The 19521-nt window shown below is 51.4% G+C and overlaps 1 protein-coding gene across 1 annotated transcript in view; it reads left to right on the top strand.

Moving 5' to 3' along the window:
• Positions 1-347: 347 nt before the first annotated feature.
• LRRC75A (leucine rich repeat containing 75A) overlaps positions 348-19521 on the top strand; it is a 57036-nt gene continuing 37862 nt past the window's right edge. The window contains exon 1 of the mRNA XM_015646801.3: positions 348-1517. Within this exon, the coding sequence (XP_015502287.1) occupies positions 543-1517 (975 nt within the window). The 5' untranslated portion in view covers positions 348-542. The remainder of the gene's footprint in view (positions 1518-19521) is intronic.

Raw genomic sequence — 19521 nt, forward strand, 5'->3', positions numbered from 1 at the left:
TGAGGGAGTGAGGGAGTGAGGGACGTGAGGGGGTGAGGGAGATGAGGGAGTGAGGGGGTGAGGGAGTGAGGGAGTAAGAGAGTGAGGGAGTGAGGGAGATGAGGGGAGTGAGGGAGTGAGGGAGATGAGGGAGTGAGGGAGTGATGGAGATGAGGGAGTGAGGGTGTGAGGGGGTGAGGGAGTGAGGGAGTGAGGGAGTGAGAGAGGTGAGGGGAGTGAGGGAGTGAGGGAGATGAGGGAGGTGAGGGAGTGAGGGAGTGAAGGACGTGAGGGAGATGAGGGAGTGAGAGAGGTGAGGGGAGTGAGGGAGATGAGGGAGTGAGGGAGTGAAGGACGTGAGGGAGATGAGGGAGTGAGGGAGGTGAGGGAGGTACAGGGGCAGCCAGGCTCGGCTGGCAGCATGGAGTGCCAGCATCACCCGCAGGGGACAGGCGAGGAGGGATCTCCGCCGCTCTGGGCACATCCCCGAGGGACCGAATGCCTGCGAATCCCCTGGGTGATGCGGCTCCAGCGGGAATCCCTCCCCGGGAACCCCGGCGGGGATGCCCTCGCCTCAGCCCGGCCCCATCCCCGCTGCCCCCGCCCGGAGCATCCCCCGCGGGGCGTGCAGAGCCCCCAGCCCGCGGGGAAGGAAGGACGAGCCCCGTCCGGCTGCGGCTTCCTCCGCAAGCCCTGCCTCGGTGCACGGTGCCCGCCCCCGGCCCTCCCCCGGCTCTCCCGGCTCCGAGCGCCCCGAGCCGGCCGGGCCGAGCCCAGCCGAGCCGCGCCGCCTCCGGGGGAGCCCCCCGAGCGCAACAGTTGCCCCCGAGCCGCGGCCACCGCCCCCCGAGCCCGGGGCACCCCCGGGGGACCCCTCGGCACCGGGAGGAGGCTGCGCGGAGGAGCCGCCGCCGCTCGGCGGAGGCAGCGCCCGGAGCTGCCCGGAGCCGCTCGGATCCGGCGGTTCTGCCTCTCCCGGCCATGGAGCGGAGCGGAGGGGCCGAGCCGCGGCTCCTCCCGGCCGGGCGAAGCCGCCCCATCCTCCGCCTGCGGGAGCGGAGCCGCCCCGGCGCCGGGCAGCGGCCCCTCTGCTGAGCCCCCCAGCCCCAACCCGCACCCCCAAACCCTCCCGGGCATCCTCGGAACCTCCCGCGCATCCCACGCCTCCGTGCATCCCCCGAACCCCCCTCCCCTTTGTCCCCTCCACCCCGCCGTGTCCCCCCGGCATCGCCACCCCCTCGCATGCGGCCCCGGGGCTGCGGGAGCCGCTGGCCATGGGCACCAAGCAGACCAAGGGCTGCCAGCCGGGCAGCGCCGGGGAGAGCCCCCCGGGCCACCACCGCAAGAAGGTGGCCCCCAGGGAAAGGGGAGATTTCCTGGCTTCCCTCGTGGCCAAGTCCGGCGAGAAGTTCGGGAAGGGCGCTGGCCCCGGCTTGCCCCCGTACCACCGGCGGATCTGCATGATCCAGGACATGCTGCTGCTGGTCAAGCAGGGCAAGCAGGAGGAGGCCACCGAGCTGCTGAAGAACCTGCGGCAGGTGAGGATGGGAGGGTTTCTCCTGGGGAAGGGGGGGAAAAGACAGGGATTCCTGCCGCTTTCCAAAGCCTGGTGCCAAAGAGGGGCCGCGCTCCACTTTTGCGGGTCTGACTTTCGGGGCGTAATTTTGGGGAAGTAGCTGCGGGGTGGTCACGGTGTCAGGGAGGGGGAAATACCCCCAGGGAGGTGCTTTGCGTTGTTTCCTCGCTGCCGGGTGCATTTTACCTCCTTCCCTTCCTTGCTGGCGCTGGTGGCTGTGGGATTTGCAGCCTACTCAAAGTGGTTCCCACTCAACTTTCCAAAAAGTTTGGTGTTTTAAGCAGCTCTGTAAAAGCGCCGAGGCGATCGGAGCCGGCAGCTTTTGAGAATCAGCTCTTTTCTTGCTGGCTCAGAAATACCCAGAGCTGGCAGCGTTGCTTTTTTATCTTCTTGACGCAAAATCCCCTGGTGGAGTTTTGCTGGTGTTGACTGGGGCTGGGAGAAACGAGACGCTCTGGGGGAGTGGGGAATTAATTGTAGGGAGCCCGAGACCTTTTGCCTTGAAAAAATCTGTTTAAACTGGGCATTAGCTGGGAAGCAACAGGACGGAAAGTTGCTGTGAGCAAACAGAAAAGCAAATTAGCATTTAATCTTTGCTGCTGATAGGTGCTGATAAAAACACCCGAGTGCTGGGCGTTTTCAAGGCTCTGGGCTGCGCAGGGCTTGGAGGAACAGCCAGTTTTCCATGCAAACCTAAAGCAGATCCATCTTCCAGCTGGGGTTCTCTCCCTCAGCAGCTCGGTGTAACCAGTTCTGCCACCCGGGGAAAAGTTGTTCACATCTTTGCTGGGCATCGGGAGCTGCTTTCTTGCCCTCTGGTTTCTCCATGGGACTGGTCCAGTCTGGTTTTCTTTTGGGATTTGGTGTTTGGGGTTTGCTGCTAGCAGTTTTTTTGCTGTTAGCGTTTCCCACCCGCTCATTTTCTGGTCCAGGTAACTTTTCAGCGAGTGGATGTGTAGTTTGGGACATGTCCCAGTTCAACCCACTTCCATTTATCCCTCCACCCTGTGGATTTAGGATTATCTTTAGAGCAGCCCGGCTGAGAAATCTGAACTGTTTCATACGATTTGTGTTTTTTGTGGAAAACTCTCCCCACTTTCAGTTTTGGGATAAAAAGTTGGGGGTTTCACTTTTGCTGAGGTGAACGTGCTGCCTTTCTGGGAGTTGGAGATAGAATTCCTTGGGACAGGACCTCTCCATTTGGGATCTGTGTGGCCCTGGGGGTTGAGTTGGGCAGCAGATCAGAGCCCAAATGTTGCACCCTCTCAGCCACGCCAAATCTTTATCGCTGTCACAGCCCATTGGAGCTGGCAGAAGGGCAGGTGCTAATTTTAGAGGGTGTTTATCTCAAACACCTCCCCAAAAAATAAATCTTGGGGCCTGCAAAGTGCCAGCAATCACTCTCAAGTTCTCCCTGGCTCCAGACTGGTTTTTCTCAGCGATGCTCAGCTCTGTCCTCACTCTCTGTGCACAGTGAGGGAGCTGGGATGTGTCACCGTGGATGCCCTAATGACAAACCTGACCACGGGGAAACCCTCTCATCTCACTGAAGATTGGGAAGAAAAAGCTCAAAATTCATCTTAAACTACTGGGGGAAGCAAGGGACCTGTCAGGTGCATCTCTGGCAGTGAGTGTCTCTGAAGAGCTCGCTCTGACAAAATATATCTTAGAGTGTCAAAATAGAGAACACTTTGTCCTAGATACTATAATAGACTCCAAGCAGGTTTTTAATGAGGTGATATTAATCCCTGCCTCCAGGGAGGGAACGTGGGATGCCCCACTGAACAAATCCCGGCTGCTTTGGGGTTTTCCAGCAGCTGGATTTTGGGAGGGGATGTTTTAGGAGGGCATTGGTGGCTCCAAGGGACCACTTAGGTTGTTCCCACTCCAGCAGGAGCCTTCCAGAGCTCTTTGGAGTGTCTCAGCCTGAAAGTGAGGATTTGGGGAGAAAGGAGGAGCTTCCCCCTGTGGAAAGGGGTGGATGGATGAGCCTGGTGAGGCAGAGACTTTTCCCTGTGTCATTTTTAGGATGTCCCTTGCAGAGGGACCGTGGCTGCTCCATGTGGTCACTGCTGTTTGATGCTGCTGCTGCAAAACTGGCCGGTTTTGGAGTTTTCCAGCAAAACGGGTTTTCCCAGCAAAACCCAGTGACCTGGTGCCCAGCTCTCAGTGGAGATTTTTTTAAATCCCAGGCATTTAGGTCACTGGGAGCCTTTCCACTGACTTCAGCAGGCTTTGAAGCCAGCCCAGCGTGCTGCTGAGGGGTGGGTGACAGCATCCCTGCCTTTGGAAAGGCTCCATAGTTTTGTTTTTTTTTGGAGCAGGATGAGCACATGGCCAGAGCTGAAAATCTTTGTTTTTCAGGTCTTTGTGCCATAACACCCTGCCCTACCCACCCGCTGCAAGACAAGACAAGGTTTGGGGGGTTTTTTTGCTCCCTCAAAAGGTGTGTTTGATAATCAGAGCAGGGTTGCAATCCTGTATTTTAAAGCTGCTGGAGCAGGTCCTGCCCTTCCAGCCCTGCCACTGCTACCAGTGTCCACTGTGGCCTTTGCATTCCACCCATTTATTTAGAATTTTATCCATTTTCTCCCTCCCCTGAGGTGGGAGTGATGCTGTTTTCCTTACAGGCTCCTGTAAGGATTAATTTGTATTTCTGGGAATGCCTGGAGGTTGCAAACAACTATAAAAAACTGAGATACAAAGTGATTTGTTTGTTTGTTTGTTTAAAAATATAAAAAGCCTGAAGAGCAGACAGGCTTTGCTCCCTCAGAGAGGTCAGCAGTGGTCTCTGGTGTGGAGGCAATTTGATCCCGCTGACTGCCCCCAAAATAACACTCCTGTTATTCCTGCTGCCAGCAGCCATTCCAAAGGGTTTCTGCTCCTCTGGCACAGCCTGGCTAATTTAACATCGAGCTCCTGACACACAGAATACTCATTTCTTTCTCCTTCTTCCTGCTCTGGAGCCCAAACCCCACACTGCAAAATTCAAATCCCCTAAATCCCAACAAGTGCCTGCTGCTCTCCTTGGCTGAGGTGTTTTCCCTCACAGTGCTGCAGGGAGGATGCTTTTGGCATAAATGCAGTGGAAAGCACTGAAGTGGTCAACATTTGGTTTGGGCTGGTGTTCAGGGTTGCCAGAGGCTTGCTAGTCACCTGGGGGGAGCTGCTGGCCTTCCATGGAAGTAATTCCTGCAGGGAATAACTTGGAATTTATCTGCCATGAAGTGATTTCCTGGCAGCATCTTCTCTGCTTTCCAGCAAGGAGCTGCTGTGGGGAGAGGCTAAAAAATGAATTAATTCAGGGTGTCCAGCACTTGGGGCATGGGAATGCGCTCTCAGACCCCTCACTCCATCCAGGTGGGAGAATTCCAGCTCCACATTCCCACCAGCTGCAGAGCAGGATAGGTTTTAATGTTATAGAGTGTGGAACTTTTTTTTTTTTTTTTTTCCCCCTTACTCTCGAGTTTTAGTGGTTAAGGCAGCCAAGCACTGTCAGTATATTAAATTCTGGGAGTGTCTCTCCTGCTGGGGAGAGGATTTGTAAAACAAAGCATGTTTTCCTCCTCCCTGCTGCCAAACAGATCGCTTTTCCCAGGCGAAATGGGGAAGCGCTTCCCAGCACATTACGTTGCACTCAAGGAATTTGCCATTGGTTATGGCTCGACGTGGAGCTTTTGCTGCTGCTCTGGTGGGAGAAAGGAGGAGGAGGAGGAATTCAGCAGATCTGAGCATCATCTGCACAGGGCAGGTGAGCAGCAGGTCCAGGAATTAGTTGGGGAAAGGGGGAAAAGAAAGCAAAGTACGGCAATAAATGCCTGGGTGCTGAGCGTGGCCAGAAGCCAAACACCAAGGTCCGAGGTGTGGCACCACTGGCAGGGTGGATCCTCTGCCCTGGGATGGGCAAATGGGCAAAAACACCACCAAAAAATCCCATTTGCAGGAAAGGGCTGGGAGAAAACGCACTCTGTGCCCACCAAAGCCTGCAGCCCCCTCCTGGCCGTGATCCAGCCTGGGATCCCTGAGGTTTGTCCCACAAACATCCCTTGATGTGCCCCTGCCCCATCCCAGCCCTGCATTTCCCAGCCAGAGGTTGTGGGGAACAGGACATGAGCTGAGCAGCCTGGGAACTGTGTGGCACAGGGAAGTTTTATTAATTAGTGATGAATATCTGCATTGTAAGAGGGGCTTGGCTGGTGGGGATAGTAAAACACCAAAAAAAAAAATTAAAAACGCTGATGGAGATGGCTCACTTTGGGCTCCTGTGACTTCATCGAGACACAAGAGCAGAGGAAAAATTAAAAAGGCTTGTGGCTGGACTGAGTGCTTACTCCTGGCCCCCCAGCATGGAGCAGCATTCCCATGGACACATCCATGCTCCAGGAATGCTGGAGGAGCTCAGCGTTGCTGTGTTTGTCCCACAGGAGAACACCTGATCCCTTCAGAGCACCTGAGGTGACCCAGCCTGGGGTCCCTGGGCTCCTCCCAGCCTGGCACAGCCAGCAGAGGACAGGGATGAAGAATTTTGCAGGATTGGGATTGTTTTTCCTCAAGTGGGAGCTGCTGGGGCTGAGGGAGGGCCCTGCCCTGGCTGCAGCACCGCAGGGTGGAAGTTGGGTAACCCTGCTCTGAGCGTGGTGGCTTTGGGATGAACCCTCATTTCCTCTGCCTTGAGCTGCTGAAACCCCACCAGCACTCCCCACAATTCTTTTTAACCCTCAGGCTGCTGGAGGCACTGACAACAAATATCTCTGCCAGTGGTGGGGTGTTTCCTGCCCCAAAAAAGGCTTCTGGTGTTTCCCCTGAGCTCCCACCCCCTTCCCTGCTCCCTCACAGGCATCTCTGCCTGCTTCCCATCCTTCTGCTCTTTTTCCATCCCCTGTGGCATTTGCAGCTGGATGTGTCCTGTGCCTGCAGGCACAGGATTGGATTTAATGATTTAATGACCCCTCTGGAAGGTGGCTGCTGCTGCTCTTCCTGGGGGAATTTGTGTTTTTGGGGGGAGAGGAAGGCTGGGAGAGGTGGGATGGGGTATGGAGTGGGGGCTGGGCTGTGAGCTGTGGGCAGCTGGACAGAAATCTCCAAGCTGGCAGAAGGTAATGGTTGTTGTTCCACCTCAGCCCCTATTCAGCACTTTCTCTGTTTATATAATAGCAGGAATGGGTCTCTTTCCCCTCCAGGCTCTGCTGTTTTCACACCTGATGTGAAGTGCAGCAGCTCGGGGCTCCAGACAGCCTGGCACGCACCTTTTTTCCCCCTCTTTTCCTTTTTATCCCGTGGAAGCTGGGAGTGTGAGGATGTCTCCTCTCAGTGTGGGCTGTGTGGGCAAAACCCTCCCTGCACATCCCAGCGCTGCCAGCTGCTATGTGCAGGGGTCTGGGGGGCAGCAAGGGGGGCTGAGGCACCTGAAATTCAGTGTATTGGAGCTTCAGTGTTCGATGTGCTGGGGGATTTCTGCCTGTGGCCTGCTCTTAGCTAAGGGAGGTGGTTATACATTAATATTCATTTCATTCTCCTACAAGCAATGTGGAATTTTTTTAGTATTCAACATCTTCAGGTCCTGGCCAAATGCCTAATATGATTTAATGCCTGATTCCATTTCTCTTTCTGTGTGTGTGTCTCAGGCTCCTTCTCTTTCAAATTTTGGAGAAAAGATCACTGCATGGTAAATTTAATCTTGCCTCTAAAAGGAAAAGCAAATTATCCTTCCCATTCCTCTCCAGGCCGAAGGTTTTAGCTCCAATTACTCCTGGCTCTGACCTTGCTGCTGGGAGAGCAGGAACTGCTTGGAGCTTTCCAGCATTCTCAGATCTTTTCAAGACTCTTTATCTTTCAGGCTTCGTGTCTTTCAAAGTCAGAGGCGCTTCCTTTGTGCGAGGCTTTGAGCTCTGGAGAGAGCCTGGACACGCAGCAGAGCTGAGGGGAGGGAGCTGCCTTTTCCTCATGCCTATGGGTATTTCTGTGGATATTCATTCCTCAGGGCCTCTCCATATCACAATAATCTTCCCAGAGTCCTGCCTGTCCTGCTCTGCAGAGCCCCACTCGGGTTTGATATTGGGGGAATTTCTTTACAAGACATTTCTGTCTTTTCCGGTGGTTCCAAAATTCCTGTTGGCCCACGGAGGTTTTCCTTGAGCTCTGCTCCTCCCCAGCCCTGGATCCTGCTGCTGATTTCGGTCCCTGAATGTCCCTTTTTCCCTGTGGGATTGGTTTATGAGCAGCTTTCCAGTCCAGCTCCTGCTCCCCCCGGTGCTGCCCGCTCCCGTGAGCTCAGGGATTGCGTTTGGAGGAGATTTCAGCCAGCAGCAATATTAATTCCAGCTCGAACAGCAGTTGTGTTGAAATGAAGGTTGGTTAATTAAAGGAGAGCCCGACCAGCCAGCCTGGAGCAGGAGCCTGGAGCGTGCGGGATTTTGGAGGATGGGGATTTGTGTGCTGGGTTTTTCAGCTCCTTGCTTTCTGTTTAGGCACAGAAAGTGAGGAAATGGGTGTTAGGGACAGGATTACAGCTCCGTGGGAGGTGCAGCTCTGTTTTCTACCCTCCAGCATGTGAAACACACCGAGGTGAGCGAGCTCTGTCTGTCCCTTCCTCCCACTCCAAGGATGAAAACACGATACTGAAACCTCCTGGAATTGTTCCGGTGCCTCCATCTCTCCTTGTGCAGAGATTCCCTGGCTTTGCCTGGTGGAAGAGCACAGGGCTTTGAGCCAACCTGTGCCTGGGAGCCCCAGTCCCACGGCTGGGAAATTCCCAGAGCTGCCTCTTCCCCTGTCCCAGGGGATGCTTAAACAGAGCCCAGTCTGGGAGCAGATAATTCCTGCCTTGTTCTGCAGGGCTGTTCCTTCACCCCCACCCTCCCCAAGGCCAGGATCTTGGCACAGCAGTGAAATCCCAGCAGGGGAAAGCAAAGGCTGCTGAGGAAGGAGAGCAGGCTGCGGTGGGAAATGGTTGTTTTGGCCGGGGATGTGCTGAGGGTTTTTCCTGGGACACCTCTGTCCCCGTTCCCAGCCTGCAGAGCCGCTCCCACGGAGCTCCTGCTGGGGAATGCTCTGGGATTTGGGATGCAGGAGGTGTGGGAAGGGTTTGGAGCTCAATAAAAGAACCCCAATTCCCTGCACAAGGATGAATCGAAGCTGCTGCAGCCTCTGCCCCAGGTTTGGTTGGTGTTGAGCAAACCCCAGCTCCTGTTTCAGCCTGAATTCCCCAAAATCAGGGCAGTGAAGGCCAAATTTCTGCAGAAACAGGACTCAAACCTCACCAAACAGCCCCAAAGCCTTTGGTTCATCCCAAAATCCCTCCATTTATTTCCATTTATCCATCTACTCCAACAGTTCTCCCCTCTCCAGAAAGGAAATCTCTTTCCCAAATGCCTTTGTGGGCTTCCCGGGCTTGCAGACAAACTATTTGGGATGAGAATGTGAGTGATCTTCACCCATGATTTACATCCAGCCAAAATCATGCAGGATTGGATTAAAACTTGATTTAAGCAGCCTTTTTTTTATTATTTTTTAGTGGTTAGGATATTTTTTTTGGGGGGGGGGGTCATTCTATAAGAAAGAGGATGTTTTCCTGTTTGGTTGTAAAGAAGCTGCTTCTGCTTGGTGTAATTGGATACTTCCTTTTCTGGTGTATCTGGGGACATGTATTTAGGCAGCTGTGTGGCTGGGTGAGGAATTTTGTGTGTTTTTATTCTGATGGGAAATTCTGGTGAATTTGAGGTTTACAGGATTGATTGATTGATTGATCGTTTTGTATTTCTGACTCGAGTTACAGGGAAGTGGAAGCAAGTTTAAAGAGCAGAAAAGTGGTTTTTAATGTTTTTTGATCATTTAATAAACTCAAAATATGCTGGATCCAAGAGCAGACAAAGTAAATGTCTCAAAACAGATTTTGCATTTGAAAGTGGTTGATTCATTAAGTGGAGTATTAATTGTGCATCATGAATTACACTTCTGGTCACCATAATTACAGATCTTTGTCTCTCAGGTTGAAGTTTTACTTGCAGATTGGAAAATTTCTGCTTTGTATTCCTGATTTTTTTCATTGGCTTGCTGAAATTCAGTGTTAAACTCGACTAAGTGAATTAAAATTCTTGAAATTGGAAGAGACTTTTAAGATCACAGAGCCAAACACTTGAATTAACTGAAATTAAGATTTTTTTTTGTCCTTTTGAGAGAACCAAACTCTCCCCACAGCTCTGTTTGCATTTCACTCGTTTCTTTTGTCACTGACTTCCCCAAAATCATTGCCAGACACGTTCTGCCTACCTGGGTTAACAGGAGCTGTTTAAAATTAAATAAATTTTTCAATTTTAAAATTAAAGCCTGACCAGAGGTTGACATCACCTTAAATTGCTGATTTGAAATCTGGGTGGTTTAAAGTAAATGCATTTAATGTTTAAAGCTATTTTATAGAGCAGCATTAATTGAATTTTAATGTCACTGAATTGAGTCCTTGGGCAGCCCAGTCATTAATTCTTCCTTAGCAAGTCTGGGCATTTCCTGGTGACTTTGATGAGCCAAAATCCTTTACTTTTGGGTTTCTCTGGAGAGACTGAGCCAGCTGGGAGGCTCATGGAGAGGTGGATCCTCAAAGGAGCATCCAAATTCCCTGGTGCCAGACAGGGAAGTCGCTGTGAAAGCCTTCAAGAAAGATTTTACCTTCCAACCTTCTTCAAATATCAAACACCAAGTCCCAGCCCTGCTCTATGTGATGGTTAAAAATCTGATGCTGCAAATAAAAACATGGGAAATGCTTCATTTCTTCCCTCAGTTCCCAAAACTGACTTTATTTGTGGATATAAATCAGGGGTGAGGTTCCCACTTTCCTGGGATGTAGGGCACAGTTCTGATTCAGTCTCAGGATGGGAAATGGGGGAGTTTTGAGCCACCCTGCACAAACAATGAGGATAATTTTCCCATGCTGATGGTCTCATCCATTCCTTTTCCCATTTTTCTGTGGGTGTTTCAAGAGGAAAGCCTCCTCTCAGCAGTTCCCTTCCTCGGGCTGCCTGGCAGCCTCTCCTCCAGCAGCCAAAATCCATGTTTTGTGGTGTGTGTGCCATTCCCAGGCTGTTCCATGGGAACTGCCCAGCACAGCTGGACTGTGTGTGCTGGTTTTGGAGGGCATTCAGCAGCACCCTGGTGATTGCAGTTGTGGAGCTCTTCCTGCTGAGCCTGGGACTCCTCTTCTCATCCTCTTTGGATTACAGCTGGAACTCTTCACCAGGTACCCCAAAAACACAGTGTCACCGGAGTGGGTGATGCAAATAGGCTGCCAGGGCTTCAGAGAGGAGGTTTGGATGGAATATTAGGAAGGAATTCTTCCCTGTGAGGGTGAGGAGGCCCTGGCACAGGGTTTTCCTGCCCCATCCTTGGAAGTGTCCAAGGCCAGGTTGGAGCATCCTGGTCTATGGAAGGTGTCCCTGCCCATGGCAGAGGAGTGGGAATGAGATGAGTTTTAAGGTCCCTTCCTACCCAAACCAGTCTTTGCACAGATTTGTGGATTTGGGAAGGGGAAATGTGTCTCAGCTGGACGTGCACAACATCTGCTCTCCACCAGCTCCTTTTTCTGCGTAAAAATCCAGTCCTTCCCATGGCATTCCTCTCTCTTGCCTCGCTGCTTTAGAGCAAAGGTGTCAGCAGCCCCAGGAGCTGCCAGGACTCTGGGTTTCCCTGGATTTTAGGATGTGTGCATCCCTGTAAAGGCCCTGGGTAAACAACAGGGGCTGTGGGTGTGCGGCATCCGGCACAGCCCGGCCCCACTCCCACGTGGGCACCAGCTGCTGAGACTGTACCACTTCCAGGCAGCAATTCCTGGCATTCTTGGCAGGGGAAGAACGTCCCAAAGCTGACTTTTCATGTCCATGGCACTGGTCATTCAGTGGAAGGGCTGAACTGTAAAACAGGAGCAGCTTCAGCGCTTTTCCTGAGCTCTCCATACACAGCTTGGCGTTCCCTCTGGTTTCCTTCCAACCTTGTTGCTGCCCAGAGGAGGAGGATGGAGAATCTGGCACGGTGCAGGTGACAGGGCCAGCCTTGCACCAGTGCAACTTTTGGCTCTGATAAACTTCTCAGTCCTCTTTAAGATGTAAAGCAGCTCCCGGATGATATGAATTATCTGAAACGTGGTGAGGAATCTCTGCTTGGGGTGCTTTCATCTCTTGCCCATCAGCTGCTGTTCTCCACCAACACAAAGAAAATAAATCAGCCAAAGTCCTCTCCTGAAAGAAAATAAATCAGCCAAAGTCCTCTCCTGAAATATCTTTTTTTAAAAAAAAGACCTTTCAGTGTTGCCGCATCGTATAAATCAACTTTATTTTCCGCAAGGACTCGTGTTTGTTTGTGTGCCCTCCCTTTGGAGGAGGGCAAAAATATAGGAGCCTGGAATATTCCCAAAGGCAGGAATACAGTGCCATTCCCACAGGCTGAGCTCATTCCATTGATTGCAGGAGGATGGGAATGACATTGTGTAAAATCCTGGTGGGACCCAGCGCTGACCAAGCTCCTCCAGACGTTCCAGCTCTGACTGACCCATCCCAGAGCCAGCAGGATGCTGGAATCCCCATCCCTGGAGGGGTTTGTGGGATGTATGGATATGGTTTAGTGGTAGCTTAGAGGTTAGACTTGAGCTCTTCCACCCTAAATAATTCCAGGATTCTTTACCAAGGAAAAACTTCTCCTCATTTTTCAGGGGGAATGGAGGAGCAGAAGGGCTGAACATCCCTCTGGCAAAGGGGAAGGGAAGCAGGGAATTCCCAAGAACAGGAATGAAGTGCACAGAAGTGGCAGAGCCACGAGTAGGGCTCGGAGCAGCCGCTCCTTATCTCTTCCTGAGCAGGCACATCAGGGAAGATAAAGTGAAAAGGGAAAAGATAACACAGATTGAGTCAGTCTGGCTCTCAGAGGGAACTTTTTCCAACCTATTTACTTGTCAGTGGTGATTTTGGATGAGTCTGTGGGCCTTCAGAGAAAACCAACGTTTTTTTCTTCCTGTTTCATGCCTTGCAAAAAGGGAATCTGTCTTCCAGGCATGAATTTCTGGCATTTCTTGGCAGGGGAAAAAGGTCCCAAGGTGGGTTTGGTGTCACTGTGGGCTAAATGCCACCCCACACCTCGTGTGTGTGGGGCTGGAGGTGTCTGATTCACCACACACCAGTGGCTCCTCCACTTTGAAAGCAGCTCAAAGCCTGTATTAGTCATGTTTCAATGATACTGAAATCAGCTGCTTGTGGCAGTTTGAGGAATTCCAGCCCAGGGTTGTGGATGTCTCAGTGGGACTGGAGCAGGGAAGGGGAGGCTCAGCACAATGAGCTCACCCTGGCTTTCCTCTTGCTCAGCTCATCATCCTGCATCAGGTTTCAGGGATTATTCAGCCCCGTGGTTGTATCTGGGAAATGAGATTAAGGATTGGTGTTGTGTCCTGGAAGGTTCTGGGGTGGTTCTTCCTCTGCTGTTAACTTCAGAGGAGCTGCTGGTGTGAGGGATTATCAGCACTGGCTGTTTTGGAGTTGGAAAATCAATGTTCTGGGCTTGCAGTGCCAGAACTGGGAGGAGGAGCTGCAAGCCACAGACTTTGTCCTGGCACCTGTGGGAATATCCTGTGGCCACAGCATTCCATGGGATCCAGTAGAGCATTCCCAGGAAGGCTCAGCCACCCATGGGGAAGCAGGAGGGATTAGCAGGGTGCTCTGTTCCCGATGGCATTCCAGGCCTCTGCTTCTCTCTGGGGACACTTCCTGGGCTGTGTCACACAGTAGGGGATTAAGGGAATATCCCAGGGCAGGGAGACATGGATGCTTTGCTGATATTCCCACTCTGGAACTGCTCCCTGCCTCGTTCCTGGGTCTTTTGGTGCTGACCTGTGAGAAGGAAAAGCCTGCACTGACCTCTCTGCACAGCAGCTGTGACTCAGCAGTGGGGGCAGCAGCTTTGCCCTGGATCCTCTCCTGCAAACTGATCTCCAGGCATGGTTTTCTTCACCCAACTCATGGCTCCTTCTCCCTGTGGCCACAGCTCCATCACAGGCTCCATTTCCCTGCAGAAGCTCCCTGGGCAAAGGTGTGTTTTTTGTCTCATCCTCCTGAGCTCCTCTGGCATCTCCACTGGGAAATGGAATATCAACAGCAGCAATTTAACTGCCCTGGCTGTCAAACAAAGCAGAAATATTTGGATTTTAGTCGGGGAGGGTTGACACCTTTTATTGCTGAACACAGGATGTGATACTGCCTGTCCCAGCAGGAGGGATGTTCCTGCTTCTCCCAGCCTGGTGTGGGGCTCCTGTGGGTTTGGGGGTGCAAAGAGCACCCCTTTCCCTCACAGACCCTACAGACAGGGCAGGAGGGACAGAGCACAGCAGAAAAGCTGTTTATTACCTGTGTCTGTTCAGCACCCCAGCGAAACCTGGGGCAGGTTTCCCTTCTCAGCCAAGCACAGAGGCTCTCAGGCCATTTTTGGGTTAATCTGTCCCATCTCTGGGGCTCAGGAGCAGCAGCCACCACCCTCTGGCTTTTCTGGAGCCTGGTGTGTGGTGAAATAAAGAGGAGGATTTTAATGGCACTTACTGGAAATGTTTGCTGGCTCTGGAGGGCAGAGCGCTCTCCATCATCACCAGCCCAGCCTGTGTCCCCCTGGGATCTCATTCCCTGATTTTGTACAAAATGCTTCTTCCACTGCTCACTTCAGCTGCATCTCACTCTGGAGTGTCCCAGTCCTTCCTCCTGAAGGGAATTGGGTGGAGGAAAGAAGTTTTGCTTAACAAAAACCTGTCTGAAGCGCTCTGCTTGTCCAACCCCCTTGGCTTCAGCGGGATTTAAACATGTGCTTGTAGTTAATCAGGTATTTAAGTGGTTTTCTGACTTGGCAAGCTGGAGAGGGGATATCCCAGAGGAGAAGAGCAGAGGCCTCCCAGTTGAAGGTGTTTGGGAATGGGGATGTTGAGGGCAGCAGTGCGAATTTGGGGGTGTGGGTTTGATTTTCTGTGACTCAGTTCCTCCTTTTGTTCAGGGGGAGACTCTGAAGGGAGCTGTGAGGCATCAAAGGGTGCAGAAAAAGAAGGGGTTTAGTGAAACAGGACAAATTTGGATCAGTGTTTGTCAGTAAATAATAAATTTAATTTTTTAATAATTTTTATAGCTCTAATAAATCCTGAGCTGGCAGTGGAGGGCACAGGAAGGTTCCTGCCAGGGGCTGCTGAATTCCACATCTGGCACATCCTGGAGAGGAGATACCCAGGGTGAGACCAGCAGGCTTGAGAAAGGATTTGAAGGGAAATCATCTCCCCTCACTCTTTGCAAAGCTGTTTGGGGAACTCCCAGCTCTTTGTGGGGCTGCTCAGGAGAGGTTTCAAGGAGTGTGAGGAAGATTTTTTCCCTTGGCTCAAGGATTTCACCCCTGAGCAGGGAGGTTTTCCCACCTCAATCCAATTTTCTTGCTGGGTATTTCTGCTCTGTCTCCACATAACCACCCAGCATCACAGCACTGATGTTATTATGCAAAATGTAGATTATTTAACCACACAAGTTGTTTTTTTTTGTGTATTGATTTGCCGTTGCTTTGAATCCCATTACAGGAATCTGCTTTATTAACGGACTTTGTCCATGCTCAGATTAACTGGGGATGCTGGATTTGCAAATGAATGAATTGGAATTCATGTTGTCCATGTTAATTACTTGGGTGATGCTGGCTTCCTTGGGGAAACCTTTATTTTTATTCCACCCCTGTTGCTTTGTCTTAATTCAGAAAATGAGTTTGGTGCTGTGGGATTGGGTTGGGTTTTCTCCTTTGCTGGAATTCCCTTTTAACAGCTGGGAAGGTACTAAGTGATTTCATGGAACAGGCTGTTCCTGAGGATAAATTTTAATGCAAAGAAGGGTCAGGGAGCTTTTATTTCAATGTTTAGTTCAACCCTACTTCCTCCTCTTTTGCTTTGAGCTAAAATCTCTCTGTATCTTGTTTCTTCTAAATCTTTACCTTGCAAAATCTCCTAATTCCTGCAGTGACACTCAGCCAGATTCTTGTGCTGAGTAATTCCACTCTCCTTGCTGGTAAAAAAACCTGGATTTTGGTATATGCAGGTAGTGCTATTGATCCAAACCCATTTTTTCCCTGTGCTTCTCCCACCCAGGCTCCTGCAATGGTGTAAATAACACCAAAAAAATAAAGGCTTGGCATGATTTTATGGGAGTCAGCTGCAATTTGTTCACTTAAATTATCTTTTTGTCATGCTTGCATTATTCCACAGCAGCCAGTTTGGAGAGTTAATTGAATATTTGTGTCTCTCAAAGACGCCTTCAATTACTTCCCTTGAATAACTCAGGGAGAGAGCTGTGATGAGGAATCACTGATGCTTATTTTCTGTATCAGAAATATCTGAGCTTTTATTCTAGCACCTATTCAAGGATGCCAAAAACATTCCTACAGTCTCCCAGCTCGAAATTGCATCCTTTTGAAGCAGAGTTTAGCATCCATTGAGCATTAACAATGCATCCTTCCATGGCTAATGCAATAATAATCAGCTCAGGGCTTGGAAGTGGGAGCGGTTCTTGGGTTGCAGCCTCTCATTGTGTGTGCAGGAGTGGATTGATTTCTGCTGGGTCCAGGAGGCTTCCAGGTGAGGCAGGAATATCATTATTGATGCTGCAGGTTCTGGGGGATGCTGTGGGAGTGTTTCCCAGGGCTGGGCAGAGCTGTGCATCAAAACAAAACCCTGGGATAGCTGTGGGCAATCCCCACCTCGGAATTTTTGGCTGCATTGATCAATCCCCCAAAATTATCAACTTTCTTCTTCCGTTGTTGTCTTGCAGCAGCTCTGCTGGCTGAGGAGGACAGCAACAAAAAAAATTTTGCACCGAAAGCAACATTTTTGGAGTGGTTAAAAAAGCAAATATGTTGTTTCAAGTGAGATTTGCAATTCCTTCTGTGCTTGGCTGTTCTGGGATCCTTGCTCCTGGGAACAGCACATCAGGATGGGCTCAGGGAGGGCTTTGCACCTGTTGGACACCAGGAGATCCACTCTATGCTCCTCCTGAAGCTTCTCATGGTGAAGCTGCTGGGCCAAGACAATCAGTCCTGGTTCCTTCCCAGGCAGAGCCCGGTTTGGAATAATGGGAGCGCCTGGCAGCTCATGCAGAGCTGTGTTAACTGTGAAGGGAGGGTCATGTGGAGAAGGTGGCTGGATCAGAGAAGGGAGGAGTGAGGGGTGAGGATTCCCAGTGTCTCATTTGCTCTGTTAGACCAGGGCCAGGTCAGGCTGAGCTTTCCTGCGTCCTCCCATCAGCCCAGCCTCAGCTCTAGGAGGATCCAGTGGCCTGTCCCTGGCAGCAGTGGGGACCATCTGGCCCAGCTGCAGAGCATCTGTTCTGCCATGCAGAGCTTTCCACAGCCAAATCCTGCTGCTTCCCTTGCTGGGATCTGTTCCTTCTTCTCTCCCAATTCCCCTGAATTTACAGGATTTTCATTACCTGTGAGACTCGTGCCCCTTTCCCATGGTTTAATGGGAGTGGTGACACACGGAGTCACCTGGGGAAGGACTGAGGGGTGGCAGGATGGACAGGCAGCACCAGCCTTGTTGCCTGTTTGATTCATTACTGAGGCTGGGCCATCTGGGTGAGGCTTTTTGGACTCTTTTCCCAGCAGAGATGTTTGCAGGGGTGTGCAGAGCCCGGGTGTCTGGCTCATGGAATGCTGTAGGCGCAGGTGGGGGTGAGGAGCAGACTGCACCAAGTGCTTGTGGGCTCAGTGTTGATCCAACAACTCCCATCAGCTGGAGCGGGTGTGGGGAGCCTGGGCTGTGATTCCAAGCAGGGAATTGTGTGATTGGAATGCTGCTCTTGTACCAGGAGCCGTTCACTGCTGCAAGCCCAGACACTGGGGGGGTCACTCACAGGCAGTGGAAGCAATGAGAACGAGTGATTCCTCCCCATCTGACCGTGCCATCCTCTACTTGTGAACCTCTTCCCTTTTCCTGCAGGGATCCCACTTCTGCTTTTCTCTTTTGTTCCTGTAAATACTTATTTTAGGGTTGTTTGTGGATTTACTGCTTGTGAGGGCAGGGCACAAGAGCTGCAGGCACAAATAAAAATCTTTAGTGGCCACCAGGCATCTCCTGTCACCTTCCAAGGACAAGAGTTGTCTGAGCCTCGGGTTGCCTCCAAAAAAACCATGGGGTCCTGAAGCAAATCACAAAAATCTAACTAATATGGATGGGTGATCAGCTGCGAAACAGATGGGGCTGCTTTTGGCTGGGAGAGAGGGCACGAAAACCACGCAGAGCTCCGAGCTGGCTCTGTTGGAAAACAAAGGTGAGAGCAGCACGAGAGGGGTTTTCCTGCTCCAGTTGCCTCAACACTGAAATGTCTGGGATCAGCTAATTAGAGGGGCTTTTCTTGGCAGGTAACTGGGAGAGACAAGCTCATGCAGGGACTGAGTCAGCCCAGCTGTCTTAGAGCAGGATGAATCACCATCCTCATATGAATTGACAGCAGACTGAGCTTAGGTGGCAGCTCTGGCTCCTTCCCTGACAGGAGATAATAGGCAGCCTGTCCTCCAAGCCCATTTTCCAGCAGAGATCTAGAAGGGTTTTGCAAGTGCAAATAAGTTTTTTTTGTTGGTTTTTTTGCAGTTGAGAGCTTTTGGATTTTTTTTTGCAGTTGGCAGCACAATGTGGTCAATCCTGGGAATCAGCCCTGTGCTGGGGCAGGAGCTCCCCTTAGAGCTACGGGTCACAAGGCAAAAGGGATGGTAATTTTATCAAGTTCTGCTCCTCACCTGTGGTTTGGATACTCCAGGCAGCACCTGGGATGCTCCAGGAGGCTCTTTGGACAGACACAGGAGGATGGAAATGGCAGATTTGATTAAATTGGTTATATTTTAATTGAATGCTTCACTGCAGAGCTGTGAAGGGGAGGCCCAGCAGCCAGACTGGAGTGAACAGGGTGGGTGTCATGCAGGGTTAATGCATCAACCTTTTTCTTCGGGTTTTAGGCAGGGAATTTGGAGGGCTCTGGGTGGAGCTGGCTCCCAGGAGCTGAGGGGGTGGGAGAGTGACCCCTCAGCTGTGCTTTTCTCAGATCCCCCTTAGACCTGCAGCTTTTTCTGCCTCTTCCCTTTGCAGGAGGAAAACTTTGTGGCATCACTCTCCTTGGGAGGGTTCTAAGGAGTCTCTTGTGCCTCTGGGCTGAGCCTGCTGGCAGGCTGGGCTGTCACCCATCCATCTGGGAGCAGCAGCAATAAGTGACAAGTCCCACCAGGAGCCATCTCTGGTGCAGGCTCTGCTTGGCCAGCAGGATCCTGGCTTGGGGCTGGAGCCCCAGCTGGAGCCCCAGCCCCAGGCTTGGATGGAAAACCTGGATGTGGGCAGCTCCTGCTGCTTTAGGAGGGAAGAGTGGGTAATATTTGGTGAGCTCAAAGCAAAGAGTTGTGTTAAAGGCAGTGGTGGATAGGAATTGTTGAAATTGTTCAAAGCAAATCCTGGAGTCACCTCACCCAAACAGAACTTCCAAGCTTTTCCTGGGATCCCAGTGTCTCTGTAAATCAGGAGAGCTGAGACCATTCTCATTCAAACATCCACAGGCACTCCTGAAGAAGTCTTAACTGTAGTCTGGCCAAATTCCAGGTGGAGTCGTTGCCTTTGCCTGGCATTATGAAATAAAAGAGCATTTTTTCTGCAAAGCTCCTCAGTTGTTTATTATCTGGCTGGCAGCATCACATCTCTGCCCATTAATCCATCTCTCCAAGTTCCTCCAATTCCAGCCTCCTGGAGGGGTTTCAAGCTGCCACCATTTATTATTTGAGTCAGTCTGCCAGGGAAATGTTTGCTCCTTCCCCAAAGCATCGACTCCCTTCTCTCACCGCGCCCTCGCTCGGGGCCTGAATGAGCCATTTGTGACCCCAAACTGATATTAACTCTGTGAAACAGAAAATACCCAACATATCTAAGCTCTGGTTTTACTCCAGGCTGGTGGCTT

This window comes from Parus major, chromosome 19 (assembly GCF_001522545.3).
Source record: "Parus major isolate Abel chromosome 19, Parus_major1.1, whole genome shotgun sequence".
NCBI classification, from domain to species: Eukaryota; Metazoa; Chordata; class Aves; order Passeriformes; family Paridae; genus Parus; species Parus major.